The 11,164-nt window shown below is 41.7% G+C and overlaps 2 protein-coding genes across 2 annotated transcripts; both read left to right on the top strand.

The window, feature by feature from the left end:
- Positions 1-527: 527 nt before the first annotated feature.
- On the top strand, positions 528-1,413 carry LOC124696917 (probable ubiquitin-like-specific protease 2A; the record flags this gene model as incomplete). The annotated part of the gene is made up of 4 exons (XM_047229579.1): positions 528-613; positions 708-875; positions 964-1,098; positions 1,332-1,413. Coding segments are annotated over exons 1-4 (390 nt in total), but the record flags the coding sequence as incomplete, so codon positions are not given.
- Positions 1,414-2,771: 1,358 nt separating this feature from the next.
- Positions 2,772-8,855, top strand: LOC124696915 (probable ubiquitin-like-specific protease 2B). The gene is made up of 8 exons (XM_047229575.1): positions 2,772-2,961; positions 7,304-7,472; positions 7,561-7,728; positions 7,819-7,953; positions 8,294-8,375; positions 8,480-8,582; positions 8,640-8,745; positions 8,828-8,855. Exons 1-8 carry the CDS (start codon positions 2,772-2,774, stop codon positions 8,853-8,855), a joined length of 981 nt encoding a protein of 326 aa, XP_047085531.1.
- The last annotated feature ends 2,309 nt before the right edge of the window (positions 8,856-11,164 follow it).

The following is an 11,164-nucleotide window of genomic DNA, read 5'->3' as shown; positions in this document are numbered from 1 at the left end:
TCATTGACCTCTGTTGAAGATCCTCTAACTTCTTTGACATCTGTTCGTTGACCATAAATTAGTGTTTTGCAAATTTCTTTCAATAATAAACACTGAACCTCTAAGTTCTTGATATTTAGTCTTCATATATATTTCCCTAGTACATTTGATAGCATCCGCCGCTCATTATTATTTGTGCCACTATTACATATTTTATTTCATCGTAGTTTCAGTTTCACCTCAAAGCTGATTTGAAAGTCGTTTCTTGACGATTTCAAAATAGTTGGAGATAAATAGTTTTTTACTTCACGTGGTTTAATATATATGTAGGAATATATACATATATATATATATATATATATATGTGTGTGTGTGTGTGTGTGTGTGTGTGTGTGTGTGTGTGTGCGCGCGCAATATGTCTATCTTGATCTCAAATTTGCTTTTATATTCTGAGTATAGTGTCTCAAAACAAGAAATCTCAAACAAGCGGAGCCCCAGAAGAGAAGACATCACAAATCATGAAGAATGGGTTGCATTCCTTTGAATTGCCCCCGAAGAAAAGGTTAATCCCCCAAAGAAGGAAGGAAACAAATAAAGACAAGTTGGACACTAAAATTTTTGAATTGTGCATGGAGTATGTCCATCATTTCTCTTACTTTTTTTCACTTCTTATTTTATTTTGATTACTATGTAGTTCTTATTATTTTTTTCTACAACTCTATGTTTAGGGACGTTTGGACATGCATAGATCCGGAAAAGAAGAGTGATTATGCATATTTTGATTCATTGTGGTTTAATACCTACACGAAGGAGAATGATAAATCGAATGTCCTCAGATGGATAAAAGCTAAGAAAATATTCTCAAGGCGATATGTATTTGTCCCTATCGTTTGTTGGTACGTCACTCTCATTGTTATCTTGCGGAGCCTATATGGTTTTCATACTATATATCACATATTCACTTCCTTGAGGCCTTGAATATAGGGGTCACTGGAACCTCCTTGTGTTGTGCAATTTTGGTGAGACAGACTACTTAGGTACTGAAAAGGGGCCACGTATGCTGCTCTTGGATTCACTTAAAACGGACAATCTGACGTGGCTGCGAACATCCATCAACAGGTTTGATTCTTTATTTTCTCCCTTTCTAGGCCTTGAGAACTGTTATAAACATGATGATCTGGCTGATAACATGTTTAGGTTTTTTTTGTAGCATAGCTATGTACTATGAACAAACAGTTTTTTTTTATCTATATGATCAGCCCAACAAGGAGTACATAGGTTTTTTTTTTGTAGCATAGCTATGTACTAAATGTTATGATCTATATTTATCTTGTGATATTGTTGTATTTCAGATTTGTTGTTGATATTTTAAAAAATGAAGAGCGGGAAGAGTTAGAGCAGTTCGTAAGTCAAGTCGAGCTCGAGTTTCCTGAGGTACGTTTCTTAATATCTAGAAGTTTGCAATTTTTATCTGTTTTCGAAAGTTCTATCTATTTTATGCAATGTTGCAGGTGCCACAACAAAGTGGGGGTGACTGTGGTATATATGTTCTTTACTTTATCTACTGTTTTCTCGTGATCGAAGAACTGGGTGAAGATTTGAGCAATCTGGTGCGTCACCCATTTCAAACTTTTATGGAATCTTCATGTCTGTGCCCTTCAAGTGTTTTACTAATTCTTTCTTCATTGGCCGATTTTATCTTAAGGATGCCTTGTTCTATCCAGAGGAGCTAGAGAACCTAGAGGACATCCGTAAGGATATACATTCATACCGAGAGTATGTATCTCCTGCCGATATTTGTTTCCTGTTTGTTAAATTGTGATCTCATTTCTGTTTGTTACTTCTCTGCAGGAAAAAGGATGCCGAAATTGCAGAGTAGGCATGGCAAGATTGCATCAAGTAAACTGTTGTAAACGGGTAATGGAGAGCGGCCCTTTTGACAAAATCATTTCAGCTTGTATTCTTATATATGTTCCTTCCTCTTGTGTTAATATCGTTTTTCTCTCTTGCTTACCCAGGTGACATCATACCTTATCTACCGACAAATGAGAGTTCCATCTTCTTCCATGGAAGTTTGAGATTGTCGATACTATGTTCGTTATACAGTTTATAAATGCAGCCAAGACTCAAGACGAAGATGTAACTTCTCCAAGCAGATAATTTTAGCACCTATTCCGTAAAGCAAAATCTACAAACGTTTCCCTTCGTTTAATTTAGGCATTATGTTAAGTGCATTTGATTGATTCAGTATGCATTTCTGCGTTTCCAGTCTATAATTGCTGAATCGTGTGTGTGATGGATCGGTTTTCATCCCACAAAAAACTATTGGGGGCACTTGATCTGTTTTAGTTTCCCCTTCTGGATTGATATACCATTTACCATTTATTGTTATTTGCGGAACGATAGTACTATTATTGTTATTTGCCATGTGTGGATGCACCGAGCTAGATGGTGTCTGCAGTCTGAATTAGGGTATGTTGTATTGGGATTCAGAAAAGAAAGAAAGAAGCCTTGTATACCTCTCTCAAAAAAAAAGCAGGCGCTTGTACGCACCTCAGTACTAGAAAACGAAGCGCGTTCTCTTCTTGGCTTCAAAAGAGGAAGCGAACGCGTGAGGGAAACCCACAGCCGAAAATCGAGATGCGTCCCTAAGCCACAAAAGCCGAGCAATCCCATCCATTTCCAGATCTGAAATTCTGAACTCGCCATCTCCTCTTTGTAAAGCCCAGAGGCAACCAAAGCCGAGCAATCCCATCCATTCCGATTCCGGTCGAGTGGAAGGAGTCGCCACCATGCCCCGCAGCAGCCGCCGCAACCCGGAGCCGGATGTCGTCGACCACGGCAGCGACGACGACGGCAACGTCGACGGTAAGCGCGCGATCAACCAGCACCTGGTCTCTTCCCTTTCCCTCGGCTTGATCGATCTGCTCGTTGCGGTGGTCGTGCATGGGCCGTGGGCGTCCCCGCGCGTCATCTTCTTCTGTTTGGCTTAGGTTGCTTGCTTGCTTGTTACTTGTTAGTTGTTGCTGGTTTAGATTCTTAGAAATAGGTCCTTGTATTACTTTTGTGTTCTGGTTCCAGCGGCTGCTCTCTCTTTAGATTTTGGAGATAGGTTATTTCCAGCGGCTACTCTCTCTTTGGATTACATACGTGATTGCTTGGAAATATACAGGTTTCTGCTGTGAGGAGGGGAACACAAGCGCTTTACCTTTAATTCGATAGACATGCTAACGCTTTGGAGTAATTGCACAGAAAGAAACAACATAGTATGAGATGAAAGTCAAGTCTATGGAACAAATCTTCGACCAAACAAAGCAGGAAGCTAGACAATAGGCCTAGGCAAGCAATGGTCGGCTTATTCTGAATGAGGTTCTAGAGTAGGTTTCGGTTGTTTCAGTGCTAGCCTGCTAGGGGGTTGCAGTTTCAGTTCAGAGTTCTGACACCTTTTCTAGTTCGCCTGTGGTCGTTTTTCTTCTCTGTAAAATCTGTAATCTGTAATTTCGCCGTTTTCTGTTGGCCTTTCTCTCTCTATATATATAGTATACTAGTAAGTGTGCATGTGCAACGCACATCTCTACCAAGACATAAAAAATGCAACTAATATGAAAAATCAACGAACACCCCACATATATCTAGGATGCAATAAGAACTTTCAACAAAGGTACATTCTTTTTGAATTGTGTTTCAACCAACATCCACATCTAATATGAATATATTTTTATTATAAGGAAAAATTCAGAACATGCTTTTGCAAACAACCAAATTGTTCAAGGATCATTCCACAAATGTTCTCTGATTGTACAAATTGTTTCTTTCAAGGGATGGTCAAATCATGACATATTTGAATACTACAATCTTTAATCCCCCGCCTTCTGTCAAACAACAACGTTACCGAACAAGGAATGTGCTAACAGATCACTATGAACTCTAGCAACCCGTGGGGCAATAAACCATAAGATAAGTTCATGATCAAACAATATCCATTCTTCATTTCCTGGGCACTATTTTTTGAAGTGAAGTTGGCACTGCTGTTAGGAAATACACTTACAAATGGCAAAGAAAAATATATGCTATGGGTAAGCAGTAAGAAAATTTTCTGCAATAATAAGAACTCGCTATTAAAACAACTAGATAATACCCCGCGCCTTGCTGCAGGAATTATGGTAATAAAATTTTTGATAGTAAAAACATATGAAATTCAAAATGAGTATCATAATTGGCTGTACATCTTTCACAAAATAATGGCTACATAGAAAGCCTATTCATAAGGTGAGACAAACAGAACTCTCAAAATCTACTTACCATGACAGATATAAAATAATAATGAGACATCTGCGGTAGAAAACTTGAGCATCTCATTTTTGTTGATAATTTGAAGTTCCACTTGATTTAATTACACCATGCACTATATGCTATATAGCAGGTTCCATACAGGTGAACAACCGTAATCTTGAACTGATCATTAAATAGGAAAGGAGTTTTCATATTTTATCCAGTATAGATTCTATAAAGCTGGTCCGTTCTCTGAAGAAAAAGCATGCTTACCTTACAAAGGGGCTTGTCAAATAACTTCAGAAAATATTAGTGTACATAAGCTTCAGAAGGTAAGTATAATTTGAAGATAGGGTCTTATGTAGAAAGAGATGAATTGTGAGGACCGACAGAATTTCAAGCACCGGTAGTTGCTAGCAAGTGAATCCTTCTGCACTCTAACCAACCAACAAAACCCAAATAAGCCAAACACGTGTCAGTTTCCGCAAGCTTGAAACCACCGAAGAAGCAAACCAAATCTGCAAAAGTCTCTTCTCCAGATCACTCCCTATAACTGGCCAAAGTGCAAACCTTGTGGCAGTCCTGCGCAGAGACGAATCAAGATTAGAAAGTCGATTAATACTTCAAGGCCAGATTGGTTTTGCTCCCCCTGCATACTTCTCGGGGCCTCAATGGGTAAAGTAGAGAGCTCATGAATTCCGGCGTGGGTGTTGGATTAGTTAGTCGCAAGTTGACTTCTTACGCCGCTGGGGTGGATCTCCTCCATGACACCACAGTGGAGATGACAAAGTCATGTTGCCATACGGAGACACCATGTAAGAGTAGGCATAACAACGACGCATACCAAGCTGATCACACAAAGAACTGAGGACAGGAAGATCTGTGGATGGAGGAGGCTAAATGGGGAAATAATGGTGGATGCGTAGCGTGGTGGTGGAAATATAGGCAAACCATTAAGCGGCGACAACCATTATTCGCCTGCCATAATCATTCTCGGCCATTTAGGCGACGGCTGCTAGCTTGCCACTCTAATCATGCTCAAACGTTTACTTTCCATGGAATTGAGGAAAGGCAGCGCTCGCCTTGCTAATCAATGCTCGGTGGCTTGGATCGTTCCGTCTTGTTTCCATGCAACTGTGGCAAGGAAAGGCTGCTTGGAGGCGAGGCGAGGACACACACGACGCGCGACCGCGTGGGAAAAAAAAGCGACGACGTGACTGCACAACAAGCCAGGAAAATCTTGTATTGGGGGAATCCCATCTAGAGATAAAAGAAAAAAATGAATTGTGAAAGATGATTCGGCAGAACAAAATGCAGTTTATAGCGTACCAAAACAATAATCCAAATGATGGTTGCACTGGTTTTAAAGAATGTCCATATAACCTTCACATAGACCATATGTCAAGGTCATCTACCTCAACAGAAAGAATTATATACTGCCTGTCAAAAATCAAATATGTAAGTGGCAATTTTTCATCATGTCACAATCTGGTCGTTAAAATGAATTTCAGTAGTAAGACTGTAGCGACCATTGTCATAGATAAAATAAACGTTTCCCTAAGGGAATATTTGAAGAAGAAAACATATCTTAATGTCCCAGATCGTAATGAAGGGTGAATAATAAAAAAACAGATAGAACACTGATTTTTATGAACCGTGTTTCCACTTCCTTCTTTGTAGCAGCAAGCATGATCCAGAATTCATTCATCAACGAACTCCACCAAGGTGGTGGGACTACAAGACATGAGAAAACAAAATGTGGATATCTAGTTGGGCGGTACAAAAAATGGCTTAAATGTCAGCATTAGTAAAAGTAAAATCTACATCCTGCTGACATTTCATTGCTTGGGCGCAGCTGAGAAAGAAAATACAGTCTTTATGCGTGTGGCAGAATTTGCAGCTGGGAGGATATCCATCATGGTCCATCGTCATTTTCTCGCCTCCGTTGCAAAGGCAGAAAAGTGGGAGAGGAGATAGATCAGAAGGGACAGCACCTCGATTTAGAATCGCCACTTCCGCGGCAGGTCTTGCCATGGAGGTGGACTGGAGGAATAGGTGCGTGATTTGTGGGGAAGTTGAGGCGGGAGGTTAGAGCGGGCGGGTTGAGGTGCTCAACATTGGAGCGACGTAGGATGTCTGATTGACATGATTTAACCGATCAGATTTAATGTATCCCAACAAGTTTGTGCTTTTATAAGTAGTGGAGATAACATAAAGTCCTCCTCCATGGTTCGAAAAAAAAAATGACAGGGGTCTCTAGGATCCTTGGCCCCTCAGATTGCATGGTATTAGATGACCTCCTATTGTCTGCCCTTGGATATATAGAGGGCTTGAACTTTTAGATTACATGGTATCTCCGTGTAAATCAAAAGGCAGCACTAAAGCTGAATATGCAAAAGCGATTTTATAGTTCAGTAGACCCATTGCACCTTCGGTGCTATATTCTTTTTTGCATGGACTAACATGTTAATGTTGTTTCATAGGTTACGTTACATAGAGTACTGCATAATCACATCCTAGATTGTTTTGCAATCTCATCCTAGAGTACTGCATAATCACATCCTAGATTAAGCCTGATTGTTAGTTTCATAACTCTTTACATTTCTTCTACTAGGAAAATAATTGTATGAATCAGAAGCAGATCATCTCATGGATTCATGAATCAAGTTGTTATCAGTACTAACATAAATAATCCTATTATGCTTATGACATGTAGATTATTATTTCAGTCTGAACTGTAGTATGTGCTTCAGTTCACCGATCATAAATTAGTGTTTTGCAACTTCCGTACAACTAGAAAACATTGGACCTGTAAATGCTTTATATTTTCTCTTCACACAGATTTCCCATATAACTCGTTATAGCATCCAATCATTAGTAATTGATCTACTGTTACATATTGTACTTTATTGCAGTTTCTCTTTCACCCCAAATGTGGCTTTTCAAGATGATTTCATAAATATTATAAACAGTTGGAGACAAATAATTAAAAGTTTCAATATGTGATGTCTGTATATCCTGATCTCAAAGTTATTTTATATTCCGTGTATAGTGTTCCAAAACAAGTGCTCTCAAACAAGCACGGGCCAGGAAGCAAAGACATCGTGGAGCTTGAAGAATGCATCACCCTCCTTTCACCTCCCCCCAAACAAAAGGTCTAGCAGAAGGCACAAAACAAGTAAAGACAAGTTGGACACTGAAATTTTTGAAATGTGCATGGAGTATGTCCTACATTTCTTTTTTTTTGTTACTCTCTACTTTACTTCGATTTGTTGTTCTTATTATTTTTTGCTACAACTCTATGTGTAGGGACGTTTGGACATGCATAGATCCGGAAAAGATGACCGATTATGCATATTTTGATTCATTGTGGTTTAATATCTACACAAATGAGAATGATAAATCGAATGTCCTCAGATGGATAAAAGCTAAGAAAATATTCACAAGACGTTATGTATTTGTCCCTATAGTTGGTTGGTAAGTTACTCTCACTGTTATCCTGCGGAACTGCTTATATGGTTGTCATGTATACCACATATTCACTTCCTTGAAACCTTCACTATATAGGGGTCACTGGAGCGTCCTTGTGTTGTGCAATTTTGGCGAGACAAAGTACTTGGGTACTGAAAAGGGACCACGTATGCTGCTACTTGATTCTCTTAAAACCAAAAGGCCGACGAGACTGCGAACAGCCATCAACAGGTTTGGTCCCTTTATTTCTCCCTTTGTAAGTATCGAGGATTGTTATAAAAATGGTGATCTGTCTGATAACATGTTTATGTATTTTTCTATGTCATAGTTATGCCTATACAAAATTTAAGTATTAAAAATAAGATATGTTTTCTTGCCTATATGGTAGCCCAACAAGGTGTAGAGGCTGGAGTGAACGTTAGAAGCCCCCTGAGGCCTTTTTTGTTGAGAAACACCAAGTATAACCTAGACGCACACAACAACGCTCGTATATATGCTATGATTTATATGTAACCTTACAATTAGTCTAGAATATCCTAGATTTATTAAACTTTTATTGCTTGTATACCAGATTTGTTGTTGATATTTTAAAAAACGAAGAGCGGGAAGAGATAGAGCAGTTCATAAACGAAGTTGAGCTTGAGTTTCCTGAGGTTTGAAATTTTTATCCTTTTTCAAAAATTCTATCTATTTTAATAGTCTACATTGTTTCTTCTTATTTGAATTTCCGTTTTTTAATACTTACAGAACTTTGCAGGTACCACAGCAAAGTGGGGATGAATGTGGTATATATGTTCTTTACTTTATCTACTGTTTTCTCGTAATCGAAGAAATGGGTGAAGATTTGAGCAAGCTGGTGCGTTACCCATTTCAAGCATTAAGGAATTTTCATGTTTGTGCCTTGCAAGTTAATTTAGTAAAGTTTTTCTTCATCTGGCTATTTCGTTTTAAGGATGCCTTGTTTGATCCGGAGGAGCTAAAGAACCTAGAAGACATCCGCAATGATATCCATGCGTACCGAGAGTATGTATACCCTGTTATTCCTTAGTTCATGTTTGTTAATAAAGCTGTAATCTTATTTCCTTTTTGTTACTTCTCTCTGCAGGAAAAGGGATGCCAAAATTGCAGAGTAGGTACGGCAAGAACACGTCAAGATTGGTGCTCATGATAAAATCATTTCATCTTCTCTTATATATGTTCCTGCCTCTTGTGTTAACATTGTCGATTTTCTTCCTCTTACTTACCCAGGTAACATCGTAACCTATCCACCGACAAATCAGAGCTTCATCTTCACCGGTGGCAGGTTTCGAGGACATTTAAAGAGTATCAATCCTGTGTTGGTAATACAGTTTATACATACAGTGAAGACGAAGATGCTACCTGGTCCAAGCAGATAGCTTCAGCAACAGCCAGCACCTAGTTTATGATATATACAGGATTTACAAGTGTTTCCATTCGTTCAAACATTTAAGACACCGCTATGTTGAGTGCATTTGGTAGATTCGGTTTTTAGTACATTCTGAATAACTTGGATCGATCGGTTATCGTCCTGTTTTTGGACAAAATATTAGTGGAAAAGGCATTTTGTAGACAATATAAATCTTTTGTTACTGTAGTTTTTTTTAAAACTGTAGATGAGATAAATCTATGGAGAGACGTTTGATATGTCTTAATTGTTATATTCATGTGTGCATGCATGAGCTAGGCGGACGCGGTGTCCGTAATCTCGAATTAGCTAGCAGTATGCCGCAATGAGTTTGAGTACAAGAGAAAACTCCTTATTTGGGACAGCCGGGCAGCGCAGTGTCTCCTGCATCTGCAGTGTAGGTTTTTTTAGAGGTAAGAGCATCTCTAACAGAGCCCGTAAATCTCGTTGGAACGGAACTAAATTTTTCCGGTGGATTAACGGGTTCGGGCCGAAAGTGGCGCAGAACGGAGCCTGAATCGGTGGACCGGCCCGTATAAGAAGTTCAGGGGCCCGAGAAACTGGACCGTCGACCCGTATATCTACATGCCACGGAGGGGAGTAGGGTTCCAAAACCCTACTCCCTCCGCCGCGTCCGCCACCTCCGCCGCGCGCACGGTTGGACTTCCGGCGAGCAATCGCGGAGCCACCGCCGCCGCTTCTCCACTCTCTCCACCACCACCGTGATCGCATGGCTGGGGCGAACAGCGGCGGCAGGGGTTTCCGGCGGATTGGCGGGAGCAACTCTCCGCCGCGCCCCCCGTCTTCCAGTCCGAGGCCGAGCGGTGCAAATGGAACCGCTCGGAAGGCGCGAGGAAGCGCAGCGCACGGCACTAGACCAACAGAGGTCTGACGCCGCCGGGGAAGCTCACACGATACGCGAATAGCGGCGAGGGGTCGTCCTAGGCCGCGTCCGGCCGTGCGCTCTGGCGGCTCGCCCCGGACAACAGCAGCGACGAGGAGGAGGAGGAGGAGGAGGAGGAGGAGGAGCAGCAGGAGGAGGAGGAGGTGCCGGTGCGCCTCCAGTTGCAGTCGGGAGACTACGTCCTCAACGACGAGGAGGAGGCGACGGCGGTGCAACAGGTGGCCGTCGTCTCCGCCGCCGAGGCGCGCGCGCTTTTCCGCCGCGAGGAGGCGGAAGCCGTCCGTGCCGTGCGTGAGTACGAGGCCGCGCAGAAGGAGGCGGCCGTCCGCCGCGTGAAGCAGGAGGTTGTCGACCTCGACTCCGAGTAGCCGCCAACGGCGTAGTCTTCCGCGGAGCGCACAGTAGGTCGCCGCCAGCGAAATTAATTTAGTTTTGGAGGTGGTCGCCGACGACCACCTCAAATGCAATGTATCTATCGATCGTATCTATCGAATTATGCTTAAATATGTTTGAATTTCAGTCCTACCGCTTGTTTGCGATGGTCACTTTACCGGCAAATTTTGAATTCGGCGCTTTTCGGTTCCAAATACGGGTTTTGTTCTGCGCCACGCTCAAAACCGCTCGCATTTTGTTTATTTTGTTTTCCGGGAGACTGAACCAACTTTTTTCGGTTCCGAAGAATAAGAGCTCTGCTAGAGATGCTCTAAGGCCGTAACTCTGCATTAAATTAATAACGCCTTAGCTTACACGTAAAACAAGAAAAAGATAAAAAGAAACACAGTTTGTTCATCAAAGCCTTTGTCCAGCTCTGTGATCTATCTTACTGGAGCAGCAGAAGTACAGTCAGCGAAGAAGCACGCCAACGCGGATCATGTGCCCTTGTCAACCTTAGGGAGGTCAGCCGTGTCGCACTGCCATCTTCCACCTTCAAAGAAAGCACCACGCTTTCTCGCCCCGGATCGAGAGGTGCCGCACCCGTCAAGAGGTGGAGCAGCTCCCCTGAACACACAAGGCCAAAATAACACACACGTTGCCAAGAGGACTCTGGGCACTACCACCTCAGCACCGCCACCCACAGACCTCTCTGACGCCCGCAGCACCAACCACCACAC

Source organism: Lolium rigidum, chromosome 3, assembly GCF_022539505.1.
Source record: "Lolium rigidum isolate FL_2022 chromosome 3, APGP_CSIRO_Lrig_0.1, whole genome shotgun sequence".
Classification (NCBI taxonomy): domain Eukaryota; kingdom Viridiplantae; phylum Streptophyta; class Magnoliopsida; order Poales; family Poaceae; genus Lolium; species Lolium rigidum.
The sequence above is the reverse complement of the archived record's forward strand: the minus strand, read 5'-3'. Positions and strand labels throughout refer to the sequence as shown.

What these genes read in the sequence shown, in the direction of transcription:
- LOC124696915 (XM_047229575.1), top strand. Translation starts at nt 2,772, where the DNA reads ATGCCCCGCAGCAGCCGCCGCAACCCGGAGCCGGATGTCGTCGACCAC. An exon ending in TTTGTCCCTATAGTTGGTTG is followed by an intron (nt 7,729 to 7,818) that starts GTAAGTTACTCT and finishes TTCACTATATAG; the next exon opens with GGGTCACTGGAGCGTCCTTG. An exon ending in TTGAGCTTGAGTTTCCTGAG is followed by an intron (nt 8,376 to 8,479) that starts GTTTGAAATTTT and finishes AGAACTTTGCAG; the next exon opens with GTACCACAGCAAAGTGGGGA.